This window comes from Osmia lignaria, chromosome 6 (genome assembly GCF_051020975.1).
Source record: "Osmia lignaria lignaria isolate PbOS001 chromosome 6, iyOsmLign1, whole genome shotgun sequence".
NCBI classification, from domain to species: domain Eukaryota; kingdom Metazoa; phylum Arthropoda; class Insecta; order Hymenoptera; family Megachilidae; genus Osmia; species Osmia lignaria.
In genome coordinates, this window is record NC_135037.1 from 8,204,943 (window position 1) to 8,228,338 (window position 23,396).

The following is a 23,396-nucleotide window of genomic DNA, read 5'->3' on the forward strand; positions in this document are numbered from 1 at the left end:
CCAACTTTCATTGCTTTTAAATGTCTCCATAAATTATTCAAATCATTCCAATGCCGATGATAAACTTTCATATTCAAAAGTTACCACCTGTCCGACCATGACCAATCCAAACACTAACTCTTGTACCATCGTGCAGACACGCGCCGTAGCTCGCGCGGCGAGCATCCCTAACGATCGCAGCCCTCGACGGCGGCGAGCATTCTCCACCTCCGGCTTCTCCTCTCCGCTCATTATCTTCGTTGCGCTCTGCACCGCACGTGCATCGTGGTGCACATGCAGCGAGCGGATCGCGCGCGATACCTACGCGGCTTTAGGTCCCCGCTCCACCGGAGCCGCTCTGGTTCGCCGAGCGTGTATTGATTGAGGTGAATGCACGACGTCGCGTCGGCGTCGGCGTCGCAGTCGGAGTCGGCGTCGTCGGCCTTCCATCGGGGGTGGAAATGCATACACGACTGGCGGGGTTATCCGTGATAAAGGTGGCGGGATGGTAGCTCCTGATGACGTTCCGTCCTTCCTGCTGACGAGATAACACTGGCCAACAAATTTCTAACCCTTTTTACGTCTTCCACTATGCATTTTTCATAAAATTATTCAATTTTTCTTTATGAAATTTTACTTTGAAAATAATTCATCTGTGAAATACATTCAAATATTAATTTTCATAAATTTAAGCTAAATCTTGAAATAATAATAGAAATTTTCTTTAACACAAATTGTCACAATTTCTGAACCGAGGGCAATTTTTAATCAAAACATGAAACTATAAAGAACGTATATTGAAAATTGACATAAACCCAGTGTTGAACGATACAATCGGACTGGAAGCTTTCAAAAAACATTGAAGAGAGAGAGAGCCAGTCATCTAGTAGAAGATAGCTAGACTGGAGAAGCTTTTACAAAACGTTGAAGAGAGAGAGAGAGAGAGAGAGAGGACAAAGTCAGCCGTGTAGAACAAAGTCAGACTGGAAGAGCTTGCACAGGATGGGCAGGGGGGGAATAGTTGAAGAGAGATGGAAGATTAGCGGTGCGCAGCAATCAGAGAGAGACGGTAAAAGTATCAAGGAGAGAGAGAGGAGGGAAGCAGCACCGGTGGAGGAGGCATTATATACTGGCTGGATCCTCGTTCGACTGCCAGTTTCTCGGCTGTACGCGGTACCGATTGTAACCCTGGTCTTGACCAGCCAAATATCGTGACATTTTCCACGGGAAGGGAAAACATTTGATCGGTAACACAGGAAGAGGTTCACTCTTCGGCGGACGTGTTCTTCAAGAACAACATCTTCATTGATTTTTCGTCTGACGTTTGTCTGAAGACACCATCCAGCAGGGTATTTTTGGTGTACGTCGAGGGTGAGACAACGTCGACGTTGACGACGAGGGTTGAGACGCAACTGGCGAACGATATGGCCACTTACGCGACCTACAGACACGTCGAACTCGACAATGTTGGATACGGAAAGAAAAGGTAAAATCCTGGATAGAACTTCTTTTTTCCACGTCGACTCTTTACCGCACTGCGGGCTTTTCCGGTGAGACTCTGGACGTCCGGTGGGCACCGTCACTGATACGTTCGATCGGTTTTCCCCGGGATATTTCCTGGGTACTTCCTAGATATTTTGGAAATTCAGTTTTCCAAGAAACATAGCAAATTTTCGTCTCGTCTTGTACTATAATTAAAAGGTTATCAATTTTAAAGTGCTATTTATATCTTAAAATCAAATTTATTATCGAAATAGGAACCATTCCAAATACATATTTTTCAGAATATTTAGGAAATCTTGAAAGTAATCATTTTAATTTCTTCCCTATTTTCAAAGGGTGCGTGCTGCGATTTTGCAAAATTATTATTTTTTAAATTTCTTACAATTATTCCAAGCTCCCTTTATTCAAAATAACAAAAATCGCCATTGACAAGAAGGTGCCATTACCTTGACACTGACTAGTTCGTAGTTGAATCATTTTCAACCCAGTTGAAATATAGGATTATATTCCAGATAAGTGGGTGTAATTCGTGCATAAGCTGTTTTTTATTTTCGTTGATTCTCGAGGAAGTTGAAAGGTATTGTGGTGTGAGAACGGAAGTTGATTTGGGACGATGACGTTTCGACAGTGACAGGATGCGGTGGTATCCGTCGTCAACCGTGACTGGTTCGATCGATTTACATGCCGAAGGGCAGTCCTTGAATCTGGTCGCCACTTTGGAAACGATGCTGCAGCGCACTCTTTACTATATCTAACCGAAGGATCCTAAAAACTTCCAAGTTCAATGCCGAGAGAAATTGCAGGCTAAAAATGGGATTTAAATTACTTTCTCGTGTTCGAGCTTTCTGTTATTTAAATTTCTCGATAAACCGAGGCGGATTCTTATCGTAGAAAAAAAAAATTCGATGGTTGTAGTAGTTTCAATGGATATAGGATAAACAACTGTTACAGCGGTACTTTGAAACAGTGCTTTAAGAGTAACTTAAGTGGTTTGCCGGCTGATAAAAATTGCCGGGACTCCTCGCAGGAAGTCGCACATCCTTTCGGAGGAATTTTCTAATTACTCGCCGACCAGCGAGCATGAATTCAAATGACTGTCAGTAATCAAGGAACAGTGGCTGTTTTCTTAGATAAAAAAAAAAAGAATTTCTCGATATTATAATAAACAAAGTAGACGAAAATGAATTTCACCCAAATTTCTTCACGAATCGTTCAACAATGAACCCTTTCAAAAATTTCAATCTCTCCAGCGTTTCTTCTCCGATTCTTCATGGTTCGCGTTCAGGAACCGCGTAACAGAAGTAAGTCTAGACGTGTCAAAAGTTAGAAGGCGCAAGAACAAAAGAGTAGGAAGACGATGAAATTTAGAAAGCGTGACTGCTGCTTCGTGTGTACCGAGCCTCTTACGCGGCACAGAAAAGATTAACCGTCTAATTACTTAATGGTATTTTTTCACCGCATTCTTGCCATTTTCCGCGAGAACAAACACCTTGTCTGAATATCAGTTCGTAAGAGAATCTTTTTCTTTTTTCTCTCAAGAATTGTTCATTTTTCCCGCTCTTCTCTAGAAAAGTAGAGAGAGAAAAAAAAGGTTGTCGACGTTTCGCAGGTCAAAAGATTTATGCAATTGAGCTTCGTTAAAACGTGGTCAACGCCCTCGAATAATTGACGTGTACGCGGCTCCGTGTGTCTCTAATTGCAAGGATGTCACCTCCCGTCGTTTTGTCACTTAATTGCCCTCGTCGTCATGATTTTTAGCTTAACAGTAGCCGCTCGACGATTCGCAGCTCGGGACGAGCATTTCCAAGAAACGGGCAATTATCGAGCAACGAAAATGCGAGTGGATTTTTCACTAGGGTTTAGTATTAACCACGAGATGAAATATTAAACGAAACTCTCGAACGGCGGACCATGGAGAGAGACCCCGAGATATTCTTAAATAGCGTGACTCTATTCGCACCTGTGTAAAGTCACGATATAAAAGGCTGTAGATAAGAAAGGATCGTTATCGTATTTTAATCAAATCAGTAATATCAAGCTCGATCGATGTTTATCTGCAGCTTGCAGGGATCAGCCTGTTTCCCATCGATGCTCCCGTTACAATGGCTGCTCTATACAAGACCCCGTACAGTACGGTCTTTGTCCTCGAGTGATAAACAGGCCCATCTTTGATGCTTCTTGAACATCTCTCGCTTGCTTCTGGAACCTGTTCCTTCGATGACATATAGTTACTTGAAAAACTACAGCCCCGAGGTGTTGTTTCATGAAACTGCATTGTAACAGCGAGAATTTCTTCGAGGATTATTCATCGTTTTATATCTACCTCGAATTTTCATTTTTCAAGAAATTCGATCGTTTCTTTAAGAGAAATATAAATTCATTCAAAAGCTTCTTGGAAAAAGAAGAAACTAGTAATTTGCATTGTTCCACCTACTTTCCGTGCCACGGTTGCAATCCGAAGAAACTAGAAAGGAGGATGGCAAACAGAAAATGGTAATCGGTTAATATTTGAGTAGTTAACTGGAATCTTTGCCGCGCGTGGAATCATGGCCTACTTGGGAATCCGTATACATGGTTCACCGGTCTTGACCTAACCGAACAGGCTTAAACAGCTCGGGACAATTGCCAAATGGAAAATCGCTGGACCAACTTCGCGATTGCCAAAGCTTCGATTCGATTTTGCGACAAGTAGAGTCCTTGCTAACTTGGATTTCTATTAGAGTCTCCTTGAAATATTTAATAAACTCGGGACAAAATTAGGTAACTAGATGATTATAAATATTATTACTGATTTTCTATGACTAGAAGACAGAAATTTATTTAAATTTGAAATAATTACACTATCGAATTAAAAATAATAAATTTGGAGATTGAAATTTTCGATTAAATGGCGATCGCAATGAATGAAATTAAAGGGTAGCCTTCTTCTTTCAATCTACAAAGCGATAATCGATGAATTATTTATACGAGTGAGTCACAGAGAACCAATGTCAATTTCATTCGAACGTATCCCATAAGCGGCTACTTCTAATTTCGATCCAATTATCAATCGACGATTAACCCTTTTTAACTAGTCCATTCTTAACGAGGATAATGAGATATGTCGTTAAACGGCAGACGTGGGTGCGACACGTTTTTTCTTCTGGACTCGATTCATGTCCGGTCCTCCTACTTGTCTTCCTCGAAATGGTCGAAAGAATTTGCAATATTCATCTCATTAACCCTTTAACTGCGTTTGACGTCTATACACGTCGAATCAAATCTCTATTGCGGTGCGGTTGACGTGTATCCTCGTTGTGTAAAATAAAAGATTACTATTGATTATAAAAATTCGAAGTTTCAATAAAATGTAATAAGAATATTGTTTGGTGGTATGTTTTCTTTATAGGTATCGCCAAAAAAACTGCCATGTATTTTATATAAAAGAGTTTGATTATTCTCTTTGTTGTATCGAATATTCCCCGTATAATGCATTACTTTTTACAAACTAAGTTAATTATTTTCCCCAATGCATCTGGTATCTGGTGTCCCCAACTTCTTAAAGTCACTTTATTCTTTAAAATTTCTTGTTTATGAATTTTATTATTTTTTAACAATTTTTAAGTTTTCAATAACAATAACCTTTTCAACGATGAATTGCTAATTTTTTATCGAATAAAAATGTAATCCTTCCTCGTTTTACTTTATTAGTTTCTTCGTAAAATTTATAATAGGACCATTTAAATTAAAATGTATACTCGTCATTGCTTGATTTTAATTCCTCACTCTGTGGGAGAGTTTCCATCAATTTTGAACATTTTAAGCAGACTCATCGATGAATTATCGGGGCAATAGCCATGCCGAGGATTAGGCTTAAGTATAAAATCCAATTAGACGATTCTGTTTCTCTCTATTACGAAAATTCACTCTGAAATTCTCTTTCTCTTTGTTCATTACATAAGCGAATTTTTTTATTTTCTTCCTACTCTTCGATATTTACACACCTCCCTCGAGGAGATAGAAGCGTTCGAATTGCTCGTTGATCGTTTCCATTCGAGCAAACGAGGACACGATCAAAGTTTAACGAATGATTCCTGTTTTTTTTTTTTTTGCCATTTCTTTCTCGACGCGATACCATGGTGGTGGTACACGTGTAAAACGAGTCGAGTTGTCCACGTGGATCGAAAGGTATCGCGTTTCGAGCGCGAGTCGTTTTCTTTCCGTATCCTCCGTCGCCCTCGCGCAGATGGGGTTACTCACCCTCCATTGTCCGGCGGACACGAAAGGGTGGACACGTACGAGGTTGTTCCCCGCGGTGGCGGCTTCCCCCTCGCGGACGTAGGCTTTTGTGGACATCGTTCATCGGGGCTTCATACGAGAAAAGACGGATTTTGCGAACGTGTGACGCGTGGAAGCCCCGTCGAAACCCCCTCCGTCTGGACCTATATTAAGGGGTAACACCACTTTGACTGCTTCAAAATTTAAGCCTTTTTCGGGAATTTGTTTTTAAAGAAATGCAGTGTTTATGAAAATTATAAATTATATTAATTTATTATACATATATTAAAGTAGAAATCATTGTTTTTGTTGATATATGAAAAATCGATAATCAGCTCGACTGCTGATCGGGTGCGCTTCAAAAAAAGAGGATCAAATGGTGGGCACGATAACTCAATCTAGATGTGACTTAGAACAATGAAACAAAAAAAATAGATTTTTTAGTCAAAACGCTAGAGAAATACGTAGCCGTTTTCAAAAATATGCATTTTTGATAAAATGGCATCGATTTAAAGTAAAACAGGTTTTCAATCAAACATTTTGTTATTCAAAGTTATACAGAAAATCGAAATATCAATATTTTGAGAAAATCCTACGTATTTCACTAAAAAAATAGGTGACGATTAAATTACAAAAGAAAATGCTGTTTCGAGTAAAACGCTTTTAAAATTTTCGTTACCGTTTATTCGTGAGTAGAAACTATTGAAATGAAAGTTACCTTTAATCTGTGACTCCAGGCTCATCAAGTTCTGGATTAATAGCATTAATACTTTAAGTCAAAGTGGTGTTACTCTTTAACCCTTTCGAATCATATTTGATTTTCAACCTCTTCTATAATCTGTCTATAATTCGTCCGAAAAAAAACCCGAGTACTTTCCCGAAGCCTCGCACGTGCGAACGTTAAATTTCACCGAAAATTCGCGAGTATATTAAGCTCCAAGTGTATTCAGTTCACGATCATCGTTGACTCAGCTAGCATCGCTTTAGATTCCCGCGAAACGATAACAAATCGTTCAACAATGTACATACTATCAAAAATGATTAACTCGGATCAGAAACATTTAACGATGACTCAGCTGCTGAAGCTGGTGATAATAAAGAGGTCGAAGGGAGGGTGATAACCGTGGCTGGTTGGAAAGAAAAAAGAAAGGAAACACGTTCTCGTCGGTCAATGATATCGCTTCTATACCACCTACACCTATATTTATACCCGTCCCTGGCGGAGCATTGACTCTCCGCCTGTGTTTGTAAGAGGCTATAGCCACTGATAAGGCTGGAAGTCGATTGATCGTGCAACTTCGTCGATAATCATCGTTGGCGCTTCTCTTTTGTGAACGCCGCCTCGGTACAAACAGACGCGATAACTCATACTTTGTTCCATGATGTTTCCTGTGTATTATTCAGGGCCATGGGGACGTGAACTTGGCCAGAGCCTCCTCTAACCGTGTGCATAGTTTCGCGAGGAAACGCGATATTTAAACCTGCCGGTTTCCTGTCCCTTGAAACCGCTCTTGGACATCTTTATTTTCATTATTTCAATTTCTTGTCAGTTGTCGTACGTACGTATCTCATGGGAAATGGTAAATGACGATGCTTGATTATTTTCGCGTGATTACCCGCTCGTTAAGTGGCGGTTACGCAAACGAGAAGAAGAGGGTCGAAAAGGGGCTGGTTAAATCGACGACGATTTCACCGGAACCGAATAAGACGATCGCGCAGAGGCGTAATTGGCCAATTAGTTAATTTCACGTAAAGTTCGTCTATTACTTTAGCCAGGCCACGATTCATTGCATAAACCCGACCTCTGTCCGCTCGATCCAGCTTCCTTATAAGTATACTCGATCGATGCAACCGATCCATTCTTGTTTACGTATGATTCAAATCGATCCAATTAGCCGATTATCTCTCGATTACGTCTTGATTATTGATCGCCGCTGATCTTTTATACCGATCCATCGTTGAGTAAATAGAATCGTTTCTTTCACGATTCCACGATTAATTTTGACTTTGCCGTTTAATGCGAGGTGCATGCATTTGCATTGATCGTTGCAACCTGTATATGGCGCGGTTGTGGATGTCGCAAACCACTGTCAATCATAACAGAATCTCGCAACAATGGATACCCTTCAATCACAGCAGGGGCTCGTTAGAGGTTGCTCAACTCCGTCGAACAGCTCTTATTCCATGCACCTTCGTATAATTGAACACGTGTCAACGTTTTTTTACGTAATCATATTTTTATCGCTTTGTGGATTGAAAGAATAGGAATACCCTTTAATTTCATCTGCTCCAGTAATTAGATTTTCAAACGCTATCATTGCGATCGCCACTTAATCGATAATTTCAATTTCCAAATTTATTATTTTTAATTCGACGGTGTAATTATTTCGAATTTAAATAAATTTCTGTCTTCTAGTCATAGAAATGTTTAAGCTTCAAATTGATACGTCACAATTACGCCATTTATCATTCACGTTCAACTGACAAAGCGTCGAGCGTGCAGGAGATATTGCGAGCTGATTAAAAGGCTCGTCTTCTATCACCTCGTCCCTAACAAAGACCAATCGAACGTTTAACCGTCCCATGAATCAACAGGATTAATTAAACCTATATAATCTTGTATCCCTGACGCGAATACACTGATTGGATTCGTTAAATTTGTTAACCATTCATACTTGCTCGCGTCGAATTGGAAAAACTGTACTTTCAGACAGGTTGATTCAGTCGTCGCGATGGGAGAGATCGGGGTCAACGCGTTTAGACGATTCACACGTGCTTATTTTCACGCAGTCAATGGGAATAATTACCGGGGTACATGCTTCTTGTCCCTTACATAACGACAATTACGCCGGAACAATCGAAACCCCTTGTGAAAGTAACGATTAAGTCATTAGCAGAATTGTGTGAGTTTCAGAAGAAACGAACATTATTTCTAAGAAAACTGTGGATCTAAATTCAGATGAAAGAAGCGTGAATATTTTACTAAATATATGCAAATATTTTTTAAAAGATAACGATGTGAATTTAGATAGCGAAAATTGGAAATTTTAAGCTCGATTTATTTTCTCGTCGAAGAAACTGAAATCCTTCTGGGTAATTAGTTAGACTGATACCTGAGTTTCCTCCGGTCATCTATCGACGTCAACATCTCGCGCTTACGTACGCGCTATTAGGTATTGAATTGAATTGAATCGAAAGGCGTCTGTCTGGTAGATAGGGCCGGCTCTCTCGTGTTCAGCTAATCGGCCGGGACTTCCTGAATCGATGTTAAAAAACCGATCCTCCTAATTGAAACGAAGCGAGAACAAGCACGTGGGCAAAAGTACGTATAGAGAGAGGCCTAGCCTGCTGCCAGACGGCGTGATGTATGAGTTGGCTCGAAGAGGCTGAAGAATGATGCTCGTGTCGATCGAGGGATATTCATGACTTCGATTTAAATTGCTTTTGACCTGTTTGAATGGTTCGCACCAGAGAACTCCTAAATAGGAACCGATAGTCTCCTATTTCCTTCCCGGTGGGTGTAGCTCAATGATGATTTTACCTTTTCGATGCAATTATTCTTTCGAGCATTGCCAACTTTTGATCCGAGATACCGTTCATATATCATCTATCTTTGAATTTCCATGGAAACGCCTTTAACGGCCGATTCGATCGGGCGAGAACGGATTTCGATGCTCGCGCCGCGGCGAACCGATCGTGAAATCGGCGATGAACGATCGCCGCGTGTCAGGGACGAACGATTGAATATTCAAGTAACTCCCACAGGAGAGAATAATAATGGATCGAGCGATCATCTCGGTTACTGGCCAGCACTTATCCCGGACACTCTATCTCGTATCGATTTCAAATTGTACAACCTGGCGAAAATCACCCTATCGCGTGTTTGTTCAATCTTGAACCCATCGGGCCGTATCAATTGCAAAATCGATCGGGGGAGAGGGGAGCGATATTTCAGAAATTTCTGAAAGTATGCGAAAGATCCATACGAGTCGGTTGAATTTAACGAAACGTGAAATCGAGGAAGTATTAGCCAGCTCGGTGGTAATTAAATGCCAGAACAATGACCATTGTCCGAAAGCCGATAAAGATTGGCCACAATGCCGCTCCTTGTTATCGACATCCTCGTTCTGGACCTCACACGAAGTTGCCAGCAGCCAGGACGAGTACTCGAGCGTGACTCCTTATTGCCGCTGCACCTACAGAAACGATCCGTTTGCGGCTCTCCTCTATCGCCAATCCCATATCCGCTTTATCTTCCTAGCCGGATTTTTCGTGCTAGCAACCCTTCTCCAAAGTTTCAAAGCAACACCGATTACGTATCACCTTGTACAGCTTCATTTTTTTTATTTTTTTATTTTTTCATTTAACCCGTGCAACACTCGAGTACCGACCTCTTGAACCAAGGATTTATGGGTTCCAAGTGGTGGTTGCTTCGGTAGTGCACCAAAGCTGGTTCTTACAAGTGTAGCACACATGGCAAGTTATGCAATATTTTATGGTAATTTTATGTTCGATTATTGATAATGATAATGCGTCAGCTAGGAAGCAAAAATGAATTGATTATACAGGGTATTAAAAAATACCCCGAATACCTCTACACCGCTGGATAGATCACTGGAAAAATCGAAGTGAAAAGTTCTGTAGCATTTTTCTAATACGGCCAAAAAAATGCTGTACTTTTATTTTTATGTAAACATTTTTATAGGAAATAAAAAGAATAAACTGTATTATGGGGTATGAGGTATGGGTATATTTTATGATAAAGACGAGTATTTGACTGATCGCCAAAACTAAATTTTTATAAATTTATCGAGCAAAGTGACCGTCGTTTTGATAGCGATAATCCTTTATCTACATTGCAATCGTTCCATAACTGTTATCGTACATAAGGGATTAATCCGTCCATTTGATTATCAATAACCGATTATTAAACCCCGTGTAAGCATCTCGGCTGAGGATAATCCTGCTTCTCCGTGATTCACCGTATCGCCCAGCTAGAAAGTCCACGATAAAGGACGGTGTTGCTGGAAGAAATCGAAGAACTGGTACTCGCGAAGCGTGTAACTGGAGTATATGGCTGGCGATAATATCGGTAATGCGAATGGAGAACCGCGGTATCGCGGACATCATTTTTCGATGCATAATTCGGATCTCAGACGTATGCTTGCCAGGAAATCGTGTAATGCTTCTGTTCCCACGAGGACGTAGGTACCTACATTTGTTTGCCTAGAGATTCAGTTAACCCAGATACGATTTACTCGATCCGTTACCCTTCGTGGATTATTGTTAGCGAATTTGGAATACTCTTCCCCCAAGAGATACGACGTCGCGTGTTAGTCTGCTCGGATCGATCGTTATTCGATGCTTTTCATACTTTTCTTGTTGATGGAACGACGGATACCGTGACAGGAAGACGTCGAACACGGGGGTGATGTCGCGGATGGCACGACTCTTTTCCATTTTTTTCTTTTCTTTTCTTCTATTACCTTGAATAAATTTCGTACCAGTCACTGGAAATGATTGCTTTTGTGCGCTTTGGTTGAATATTTTTTTAATCAACCGCTGATCAATATAATAGACATTATTATTATTAACTTCGTTCTCGACGCGATGATTTTCCTCTATAAAGTGTCTATAATAGTACGTCTGACACAAAGTAGACACCCACGCGTTATCACGCTTAGTATCATAAGCTTCAATTGAACTTCATCCAACTTTACGGCTCTCAGAGTAGATGATGGCCTGTGGTGTTCTATTTTCTAGATTCCTCTGATTATGGTTGATATCAAACGTTTAACACCTTGATGCCAGGACAGTTAAAAGTTTCTATCTGATTTTAAGCGTCTATTAGCCGATCTCCTTTCCAGATTTCCACGAAGACGATCATCAGCGTGGAAAAGTAGTTCGGTATTCGTTCAAATTCCCAATCTCCCTGGAAAAGTCATCGAACTCGACCAGCAAAACGCGAAATTTTCACTTTAACGATCCTCCGCCGAATGCATTAACATAACTCGCTTCTCTAATGCGTCCAGTCATTGTCGTTCTCAAATGCTAACGATTATTATTTTCGAAAGTGTGTCCTGGTCCACTTTTCAAGCAATTTCTTGAGGATATGACTGCTGCAACGACAGACAGTTATTCGGCAATGGTGAACGATAATGTTTTGAGGTTGCTGAAACGTGGCTGACATAAATCGGCGCCGGCATGTTACAACAGCATTAACATCCACGTTCCGTGTAATAAAAGCGTTTTCATTAGGCTACGGTAAGAGTGTGTCCAGCGTTCTAAATTGCTCGTCCCGATGTTTCGTTGCTTGAAATATTCAACGGTAGATGATAGATTTTCCTGAATAATAATCATTTTCTTCGGCTACGATAATGGTTCGCGGAACGGATGAAAAGTTTCTCGTGATTTTCTGAACGTTAGAAATTGTACATTACCGGCGGGTATGGTGGGTTCAGCAACCGGGGTCACCGACAGCCCACACGATGTAAACGGAAAGTCAAGTAAAATCCTCGCGGCAGGGAACTAATGTGGCACCGGAAGTGGCCGCAGATATACTGCAGATCCATTTCTCTTCTTCGGTAGAATTCTAGATATCAAGGATTCCTCTTTTAACCATTTGCACTCGTATTTAGATTTGAGAACGGGTACCAATCAACTCGGAATTTCTTTTATTTATTCATTTTATTTTATACATACACACACATTTAAGCAGAAACTAAAAGAAAACATTGTAACAAGTGTCCCTAGAATGAAATACTAATGTAAGTATATGTATAATAATAAAATGTAGGATGGCGACTATATGGCGACATACGAGCGCAGCGGTAAAACGTATAATGTCGCCTCTATGGCGACATACGAGTGGAAAGGGTTAATAAATCTTCTTGATTTTAGAAAATATTGTTAGCGTTTGAAATATTAGTGATAAACGTATAATTTTTCAACGAAAAAATTTCATATATTGGTACAATTGTTAAAATTGGGACTCTCTCCATGGTCCGCCATTCGAGGATTAATACTGGCGTAACCTCATAAAAGCTATTAAATCAAACGATTGCTCAAATGACATCCGTGCAAACTAAATGCCGTCGTGTTTAATAAAAGCTATAAAAGTGAATGATGTTTATCATTCATCATAATTGCACCTCGATTCATATCGAGACGGTAGCTGATTAATGCCGTAGCCCAGAGCTGGTGCGCGCTAGTGACCATTAAAACGCGGCATTTATCGTACTCGATAATTGAAGATGCGTCGTCGGCTGCGTAAAACAGGTTGACGGTCTTATTAACGCATGAGCGATGCACAGCGTCGAAAAGAACACTCGCAGAGGCGTCGTTATACGTCATCCAGCATATTTCCCGGCACACCCATCCTGTCCCCTCCACGATTCCTTGCTTCCTACGATCCATTGATTATCCTTATTTACTCTACCATCTCCCTATAAATCCATAATCTCCTCGACGAACACTTGAAAATGATGGATCTCAAAATTGAAAAATTGCCAAAATTTTACTAAACTCAAAAACCAGAAGCGACTACATCGTAAAGATGATAATCCCCGTTCGAAGATGGATTTCGAAAGCAGTTTCTACCGGTCGGTAAGTGAAATCCGGGCGCAAAAAGCGGACGTAATTGGTCAATTAGATCGTTTTAATAATCGGCCGAATTACGATGATCTAGCGGCGAGTTTTGAGCGTTAAACGGAGCGTGAAGCTAGTATGCGCATCGAGTTTGTCCCCGATGACGAGGGAACGAACGCTTCGATCGAGTCGCGCTAGTCGTTCAATTATCCGAGACACCGTAACGAGGAAGCGTTGATTTATCGTCGAACATCGATGAAACGAGCGCTATGATACGTCTTGAAAACGAAGACTTGCTCGATCGTTAATTAGGCTGGAACGATTATTTGATCGATCTCGAGTTAACGACTTGTTGCCGGTATACGATGAAGGATGATACGCGTGGCGAGTTGGTAAGAATGTTAATTAAATGTAATTGGGAAACGTCTGTTTCTCTGAGTGCTTGTTCTGCTCGCCACTTTAGAAATAGTGCTCGTGTTTATGGAGATCAACCGTGCAGAATTGCTTCTTAATGAATACAGGAAGTGTTTCAATATAAAATGAAATAACAGTTGTTAAAGGCTGTTTCCTTGATTTTAATAATATTTTGACAACGTCACGCTTGATTTTCCATATCCTTTTTCTCATGTGAAAAGGAAATGACGTGAATTAGGGATGTGCCGGCCCGAGCCCGCCCGATGTTTCCCGAACCGACCCGAATAGTCGGGACTATTAGTCTACATATTAGTCGGGCCACACATCACTAATGTGAATAAAAGCAAATAACTAATAGATAACGAATCATCGATCAACAAGGATGTTCTTTATTTTCATAAGTTAAGATCGGATAGCTTCCTCTGTGGAAATAAAAAAATCGTCACGCGCGAGCGATTCCTTCGTTAATTGAACCGTTCTGTTAATGAAGCCGGCTTTAAAACTGTGCTCCCCCATGGAAGGGGCGCGTTCGAGCAGAGGAGAAATGAATGAATTCCATATTTTTAATTGCCGACTGGTCCTCTCGGCGAAGCTCCCTTCCTTCTTTTCTCTCTTCTTCTCTCCCTTTCCACGGTTACCCACGCAGCAACTCGCACGCGACAAAGCGCGCGTGCCACGCATCAAGCCGAGAGACGAGCAGGAGACCCTCGTTACGTTGAAATCAGCGCAGATTTATCGAGCAAATTGGATCGAGTCTCCTCCCGTCGTGGGGACCGTGTCTCGTGTGCTCCCGTGTCGACGTACAAGAACAATGCTTCTCAACCCTTTGCCACGGAAGTGGCTGACTCGGCGTGTGTGACTAAACAGTTCCACGAAACGCACGCTTTAAAGTTGATGAATCGAAACGCGTGCAAATGTTCGCTATTCGTGAGACAATTGGTGATTCAGGACCAAGCTCTTTTGTATAGTCTGCCTAAAATCATGGGTCATATTGAAACGGAGCTCACATGATCGATGGAGCGTCTATATAGCCATATCCTTTAAACTTTAAGTTTTAATTTCAGGTACCATAAGTACTATTTGGCGATACTTTTATGTCACGAAATGATGCCTGTTCGGATGGAACAGTATTTAATCTTGAATACCATGTTTGTTTTCAGGGTGCTGAAACCCCCTGGTGGCGGAAGTAGCGACATTTTCGGCGCCGCGCCGGAAGAGACGAGCCCCCGTCGCGTGAAGAATCACAACCAGTCGCAGTTGGGCTCGGCACTGTTCGGCGATACACCGAATAGCAATAGCAACAGCAACAGCAACGAAACGCCGCGCAACAAGCCCGGTAATGATTCATACAAACGTCTGTTTGGCCCTCCCGATGCCCCACCCACCACCCCAAACGCGAAAAATCATATGCGCAGCAATATCTCCCTCAGCGGGGATTCGTCGTCGTCGTCATCGGTGTCGCTGGCCGCCGCGACGTCGCCCGCGAAGAGCACCGCCAGCTCGGACTCGATCGCGGGCGTTCTCAACGGCTACGCTGCCAGCAATGGCAACAACCTGACCAACGATGTCACAGGTAAGGCCGTTTATCACCTTCCACGCATCCGCCTCTCTATAAATCAGGAAAATGACAAAAATATACCTACACTGTCCTATGGTCAGGTGAACTCTGCTGTACGGTGCGAGCGAGAGAAACGTGGCTAACGAGCTACTGCCACAATAAATGATAATGATCTTTGATATTCGATCATTTGATTCTTTGTTCAAAATTTATTCATCTTTTTAATGGGACGAACCCAAAAGATTTTCAGAATATTTATAGGTGGATTAAGGGTTAAAAATATATTAAACTTGTATTATTTTTTTTTGAAATTCATTTTAAGGGGTTAAGTCGTCACCTAGAAATAATATGTAGATTTATTTTGAACAAAGAATATTAATACATTTAAATCTGGATCATGGTTTTGAAACAGCTTCATTTACAAAATTTTTATTTTATTTCTCTTTCATGCTGCAATTGCAATGGAAGTTTAATTCTATTTCGAAGCTTTTCTGCCTGAAACAAGTTTCAAAGTTATTCTCAATTCAATTAATTATTTCGTTTATTTTGATTCTGTTGTGCAATTGCTCGAACTGCAATTACACTTAAACTCGCACTGTATTCGAGCTACCTTGAAATATGTGTGTGTCGCAGGCTCTTTCGCGTAGCTCTGTCAAATTAATTTTTTTTTTTTTTTATTTTTAATAAATCAGGATATATTTTTAGAGTTTTTACGCTTATTATATCACGCAACAAAGCTCGATGATTCGTTTTCATTGAGCTTGAAAAGAGTTTTCTTCGTTACGTTTTTATAAACAAATGAATTGATGGAAATTTTTATTTATTGCTTTCTTATTATTCGGTATGTGGAGCTAGCGAGACACGAATGAATCTTGTTCTTTCCCCTTGTGACTAATGATATGACTTACACCGAGTCATACTGTTGAATTGTTCGCAAGCAGCTTTTAGGAGAATCAAACGATTTCGTAAGTGTGGACTAAAGACACATTCAAGTAGATGACACACGACACTCATATCCCACACATTATGATTTTTAATTAAGAGTGTTCGCGTGTTCTGTTCCGCGGACTATCGTCATCGTTTTGGCTTGATTTATGTTGTCTATCAACCCTCGGACGACGGACCATGGAGAGGGTTCCAATTAATTTAATTTCGTATTTCATATTATTTTCATTTCCTAAATTTTACACTGTTCCTTTGAAAGTTATACTTTCGACGTATGAAACTTTTTCGTTTAAAAATTATATATTTACAAAAATAAAATAAAATCAATTTTGCACTGAAAGGGTTAATTGATATTAAAAGAGAAAAATTTGCCAATGTAAATCAAGCCATCAAACTCGCGAAACTTCCATATCGATCACTGTTTACCTTTTTTTTTATATTTCGTTATTTATGAATATTTTTGTAAAAGAATAAATCGCGAAGATTTTCCGATCGACGAGCACAGGGCCTGCTACGAGAATAAGAAAACACATATTTTAAGTTAGTCGCGTCATTTTCACGCTCTTTTTACCTGTTAAATTCGAACCGTTCACGCCGTAACTTTCTGCTTTCTGCGACAAATAATCATTTATTTCCCCGTTGATTTATCACGCAAACAATCTGAAAGCACACGGATTTTCGGCAAACAAATTTAACAATTTTTTACACCCTGTTTTTTTTTTTTAATACGAAGATCTGATCAATTAAAATTGATTTTTATTAATTTCCTTTGATCTTCTTTAGCAAATGAAATGAGATACAAGTATCGAAGTTCAATTGTGTTTGCTTGATTTATTTTTTCTTGATGATTAACGTGACATTGATGAACTGTGAATTGTTTCTATGATTTCACACGACTTATCGCTTGGATTTGTATGCGTGACCATTTCGTTTGTATAAAATTGCTCAGTTTATTTCATATTTTTCTTTTTTTTTTTACAATTTCGCTTTTCTTTGCCCTCGGTGCCTTGAAGCGACTGAATACGAATTACTTTTCTGCATTATTGTTTCTGCTTTTGCTTGCATTATTCCACACAATCGTAGTATAAGTAGACTATTCTCTTCTTTTCTTTTATACTTGTTCCTTCTGCGAACGAATCCAAGGTACAAAATGAAAAAAAAAATTGATAAGACGTAGCTTGATGAATTTTTAATTACACTTACAACAAGAAAGATTTGATTAATTATACTTTCAATGCTCAATTTTTATACAAGATTCCATACAATATTCATAACTTTCGTACTTCGTGAAGTTTAAATTTATATTGCATTGCTGCTAAGAAAAAAAAAATATATTTTTTTATAAATCTACTTTTCTATTCGTAAGCAACTTTATCTTCGAAGAACGATCTTGGTTTCGTTCGTTGGATGAATTAGTCGCGTGCATTAACACGAAACACGGTTGGGTGACGGTTTATGGGTTTTGCTACGATATGTTGGTGCATGGGGGTGGTGGTGATGGTGGTGATGAATTCCGGCGCGTGTCGCTTTTCGTGCACCGGCTGTGAACTGTCGTCCTCTCTGCCTTCCTACCCGCTCGAATCCTGGCAGGTGGATCGTCCTGCATAACGCGCAACCCGGTCACCGGAGACGGAGTTGACGTGACGCCTATAAGGCGCAGCGCACGAAGGTGTCGAGGTAACGTGGCCAATCAATTTTTCTCATTTTAAGCGACCACCATACGATTAAACTTCCTATCAACCCTTTCCTTTTCACCACCTTCAAAAACTTTCTTTTTGAAAAGCTGAAATATAGAAAATGAAAATAGAAATTGTGGCATTGCCAAACGTCATTAGAGTCAGTTTGTTAATGTTACTACTGTTGCTTTGAATTGAGTATTTGAGACGGTAAATAGATACTAGAACTAAATACCGTGCGTTGCCGACTTTCCGGACGGACTCTTGGTATCTATTGTATAAAGTAGCATAGTGTCAGGACGAGTCTGAGGACCTAGGAAACAATTTCTAAGTCCTAATTATATCTATCTAATGGTATTGAAGGCCAAAAATAGATATTTCACCGGAGGCAGAAGGACCACAGACTAAGTACCGTGCGTCGCTGACCTTCCGGACGAATCCTTAATACCTATGGGGGAGCATGGTGCAAGTAGTGATTCTACAAAGGAAAAATATCCTTGTGTTTTCCCACTTTGGATAAAAGATACCTATTAATCACACTAGAATTATGGAATATTTAATCTTAAGAGGATTATATTTCAATGGGTATTCTAAGAATCTGGGAGGAAGTGTTTGGTACATCCCCAGGGGTGGGTTGATCTTAGTTCGATTAGGCTAATGACAGGGGTGAATATATTTGCATGATTCGAGAGCAATTTGATTGTTCTGTGCTAGTGCTTCAGTCAAACATAAATTGTATATTTTAATGTTGGTTATTTATGATATTAATTCCATAGATAAACCCATAAAATGTGTTAGGTACTTTAATTTTCACGTTTCATTTGAAAATAATTCCGATCAGTACAGTTAAAAAATACATCGAAACGATTCATATATCTTAGAAATATTGTACAACATCGTAGTTTTTTAAATTTTCGAATCGTCAAGAGGTTAAACAGTTTCTTAAATTCCTGTATGGTATTTTGGCAATGCCACAAAAGAGAAAAGAACCATATAAATTTGTTTACGAATGTTTCAGCTTTCACTGTTTTATCTTATCATTTCTTTACCTTATTTAGCATTCGTCCATGAATAACTTACGTATTATTCATCGTGGATGAAGAGGATTGGATTTTGTTTAAAATTTTGCGTGTGTGTTAATAATTAATTGCAGTGTTTTAGTTACTATCTTAATTATGTACTCTCTCTTCCAATACCTTCAACTTTTTTCAATTTCCAATTCCTCATCCAACTTTGTTTTAAAAAAAAAAACACATAATTGATGATTGTCCATCAAAATCCAATTTTCCCTTCCATTGTGTTACTTTTTTCACCTGGTGTCTCGTGGATTTGCTTGAATCTGCTTCAAAATTTTAAACAATTCATCATTAAATTTCTCAGAAATCTAATATTAATTAGTAGCATGATTCAAGCAATTCTTAGACAAATTTTCACCTAGGTCGACACAGATAGTCTGTGATAGAACGGTAAGTTAGTTTCAAACGTAGACAATTAAAACATCAAACCGAAATCCCTATCTGTCTTGCCCGTAGTTTTAAGTACTTATATCCAGCCTATCATTTATATTCGATTATTCTTTATCGATGCATCAATGATTGTTTCTTACATTTGACGCTTCATTACTTGGCCTGTTGTCCCTGTCCCCCTTTCGAACGGCCGGGGATAATGTAGATGGAAACTCGTGAAGGGATCTGATTGAACAGCATGTGATTTCGCGTGATATCATGTATCTCTATGACAATGTTATAAATCAGTGTATCGAACGCATCAAAACACGATTCGATACGCGTGAAATTACAGAACGATGGGTTATCTTTCTACTAGGAATGTGCGGCCCGACTAATGTGTCGGGTTCCCGACTAGTCGGGTCGGTCCGGTAAATATCGGGCGGGCTCTGGCGGGCGTCCGATACATGCGTGCCATTCGGGTAGCCCGACTATTTCAGGTTCAGTCGGGTATAGTCGAGCTGATACGGACGAGCTCCTGCGGACCGTAGGCTGCGGCCTAATTCTTATGTACTTGTTAATACTTGCAATAAGCATGAAAATTGAAATCAGCCCGACTGTACCCGACTGAACCCGAAATAGTCAAGCTACCCAACTGCACGCATCTATCAGACGCCCGCCCGAGCACGTAATATCCGGTACCCGCACATTCCAACTTTCTACGCATTTCACTTGAAACGCTATCAATAAAATGAAATCGTTTTTATGCTTCTGATAATAATTATTGCATGACCACGTATTGATAGGTAAATTGACTTTGGTCGAGCAAGGAAATCATAGGAAACTTAAAATAATTTTAATCATTAGAAAAATTAATTGTATCAGTCTTCTACAAGTTTATCAAACGTTTCTTATAATAATGCCATAGAGAAAGATACTTTAGATTATCCCTGTATAGGTGTACGAAAAATGGAGCACTGAAATGATTTCAATTTTCAGACTATTTGAAATAATCGCGTTATTTATGAACACCAATTATAAGAGTAATCTGGACGGCAAACGATTAATAACATCATTTATAATTGACTTTTATTGCCACTGTAGCTCCCATAAAACTTCATCCGTCAGTCAATCATGGCTATCACGAGAATCTAAGTAGTTAACACGTTCGCTACCATTGTTAGAGTCTGACACGATTTCATGACATAAAAGTATCACGAAATAACGCTTGTGATATGTCAATTTAAAGCTCAGAGTCTGTTCAAAATAATTACATAAAGATTTCGTCAATATTCTTAATATAACGTAAGATATGAGCAATTGAATATTAGGTATTTGCTGATGGACGACAATGCCAAAAAGCTAAGAATTCCTTGTCGGTTTTAATAAAGAACCAGTCGAGTTATGTTCAGAATATTGATAAAACCTTTATGTAGTCTTTTTTTTTAAATCTTAAGCTACAAATTGATGTGCCATAAGTGGCATTTTGCAATACTTTTCTGTCATGATTTTCTCCTTTTATACAATCAGTTACACAACATCTTGGTAGCGAACGTAAATACTGTATCTTGCATTAAATTTCAGTGTTCCTTTTGTTCTGCCACACTCAATGAAAATTATCTCATTATCCATTAAACAAAAGAAATTGCCTATAAAAGAAAAAAAGGTATCGGCCAATGAAATGGGAAAACGTTAACTGAAAAACGCAAATGTTCTTCGCAGATGGGAATCCTGTGACTGGAACTGGCTACGCAGAATCGCAGAACAACGGTCCAACCGTGCAAAATGGAACGTCCAGCTCGAATTCCAGCATCGGCGAGAAATCGAACGACTCGTCGCCGGCGGCCAAGGTTCCAGCTCGTACACGCGTGCCACCCGGTGGCTATTCATCCGGATTGTGGTAAAAATCTGCAACAGAACGACCGCTAAATCGGCATGCCCATCAATGGTTGGTGCCGTTAATCCTTCCAGTGCAGAAGAATTTCTGCAAAAATTAAAATTCCTTCTGCCGGAACCAATCGTGAACATCGAAACACCCTATTGCACCCTTATTCCTTTTATTATAAAGGAACAATCGATGATGATTACTCTCATCATTTCGTTTATATTTCTTTTTCTTTTTTACATCGATTCCTCGTTGTATTTTTTAATTACTCATTCTTTTAGCGTTCCTTCATGTTTCGTGTTACCTGTTGAACGATTCACGAGGATGATTCTTCCTTTCAAGGGTTGATTCCGAAGCAGAAAAAAATGAAGAGAAACTGGCAGATGCAGATTACTCAGATTTTATTGTTTCTCTAATTAGAAAAATTGAAGTTTCAGTATTTTACATCCACCCTCGTTTGTTCGTTTTCTGCTTCATAATTAACAATCCAAACGTCGAGGTGTAAAGAATTATCTTGCGTGAAATTCGACAGTGTTTGTTCTTTGTGTTGTTTTTTTTTTTTATATTGGAAACTTGAATCTTGTCCATTCTTTGAAATGGAATATTTGTAATTGAAACGATACTGGAAGGGTTGACGAGAGCTCCGGGGACGCAGAGAAGATACCGATTGTCATCCTTCTGACGAGATCCATAGGTCCCAATTGTCGAAACGGATTTATAAAAAAATGAAGAATAGTCGTTCAGTTTTCACGGTCAAAATGTCATTCCTCTCCCCGAGAAAATCTTCGTTTCCTCGGTTTTTCTAAGCGTATAACTTTTAAGGATGTAGAACTGTTCGTTGTTTGAATCGTGGGGGGGAAAAAAATGATAAAGGGAAAATGGGCGTAAGATAGTTTCCTATTTTCGACGAAGATTTTTTCCCACGTCCGGCTGGTTCTCTTTTTTCAAAAATGCGCGCCTTTCTACGACGATTCTCAAGTGTATCTTTCATTAATTCAAAAAAGAAGTGACGAATTTGAAAAAGCGGTAAGGGTGAAAGAAAATGACACGGAAGAAGAGGTGATCTTTTGAATAACGATGAACTTTGGGACGATAGGAAAAATCGAGGAGAATCCTAGATAATTCGAGTGAATCCTGCCAAAAAAAAATTTTTTTCAGAGGCGAAACTAATCAGAAAGAACGCCAGGCAATCACACTGAACACGCTTCTTTAAATAAATAGACTGCTATCGGTTGGTATACTTTGAATAAGGAATTATACTTTTAACTTGAACGAGATAGTATGAAATTTCAATTGAAAAACGCGAACGTCCAGAGAGAAGAGAGAGAATGCTCGACTCCATGGTATATTAATTATTAATTAGTAACGTTCGACGAAACCTCGGAATTGTATATTAGAAGTAGACATATGTTATTCGACAGAAGTAATAATAATGATAATACTATTAATATTAATAATATTAATAAAAATACATCATGTAACCCATTAAAACAGTCAAGTGCTTTCTTAATTTCCGTGCCTTTTTAAATCGTATCTATTGTTTCTTCTGCATGAACGCCAATAACGGCGTGAAACAGATATCCATTAGAAAGTACGGTTCCTTTCTATCTTTGATTTCTTCTTCATTTTTGTTATTGTTACTTTGTACGCTCCAGTGAAAAGAAAACTTAGCTTCTCTGCGTCGTTCATTAATTGCGGAAAAAAGACTATTAGTTTTTACTAATTGTATCGTAGGATTTTAATTACACACAAAAATGGTCCATAATCAATTTTATCAACGTAATTACGATGATTATCATTCGGTCATATTTATCGCTGTATTATCTTACGGCCTCCCCCTTTAAACAAGATACCATGTAATCTTGTCGAATGGATTAACAATTATTCGTTTGTAGTCGTCATTACACACTTGCTTATTTTCCTTGTTTTTTTTTCACGATAACGCATAAGGAATTGTATTTCTTGTTTCAATAGAAAATACTCGTTGCACACTTTTCTCTCTCTTATGTTTGGAAAATAAAGAGAAGAAAAACGTTTCTTTGTCGTTTTGGTGTGAGTAAAATTACATTGTTTGTATCGCAATCGTATTCTCGTCTCATAAGTAGCCTTTTTGTACTCTGGCATTAATAAAATTTTGTAAGCAACAA

At 39.4% G+C, this 23,396-nt stretch overlaps 1 protein-coding gene across 2 annotated transcripts; it reads left to right on the top strand.

The window, feature by feature from the left end:
• Nucleotides 1-1,016: 1,016 nt before the first annotated feature.
• Nucleotides 1,017-23,183, top strand: Jupiter (microtubule-associated protein Jupiter). Of its 2 annotated transcripts, XM_034318203.2 has the most exons (5): nucleotides 1,017-1,465; nucleotides 14,901-15,313; nucleotides 16,240-16,263; nucleotides 17,834-17,920; nucleotides 21,087-23,183. In XM_034318203.2, exons 1-5 carry the CDS (start codon nucleotides 1,404-1,406, stop codon nucleotides 21,266-21,268), a joined length of 768 nt encoding a protein of 255 aa, XP_034174094.1. In that variant the 5' UTR covers nucleotides 1,017-1,403; the 3' UTR covers nucleotides 21,269-23,183. The 2 variants fall into 2 exon arrangements, with proteins under 2 accessions (XP_034174094.1, XP_076544801.1); XM_076688686.1 differs by lacking the exons at nucleotides 16,240-16,263; nucleotides 17,834-17,920 and having other exon boundaries at nucleotides 1,092-1,465.
• The last annotated feature ends 213 nt before the right edge of the window (nucleotides 23,184-23,396 follow it).

Excerpts from the sequence above, each read along its gene's own strand:
- Jupiter (XM_034318203.2), top strand. The coding sequence starts at position 1,404 with ATGGCCACTTACGCGACCTACAGACACGTCGAACTCGACAATGTTGGA. Across the intron at positions 1,466-14,900 it reads GTTGGATACGGAAAGAAAAG|GGTGCTGAAACCCCCTGGTG; the intron begins GTAAAATCCTGG and ends GTTTGTTTTCAG. Across the intron at positions 17,921-21,086 it reads CAGCGCACGAAGGTGTCGAG|ATGGGAATCCTGTGACTGGA; the intron begins GTAACGTGGCCA and ends TGTTCTTCGCAG.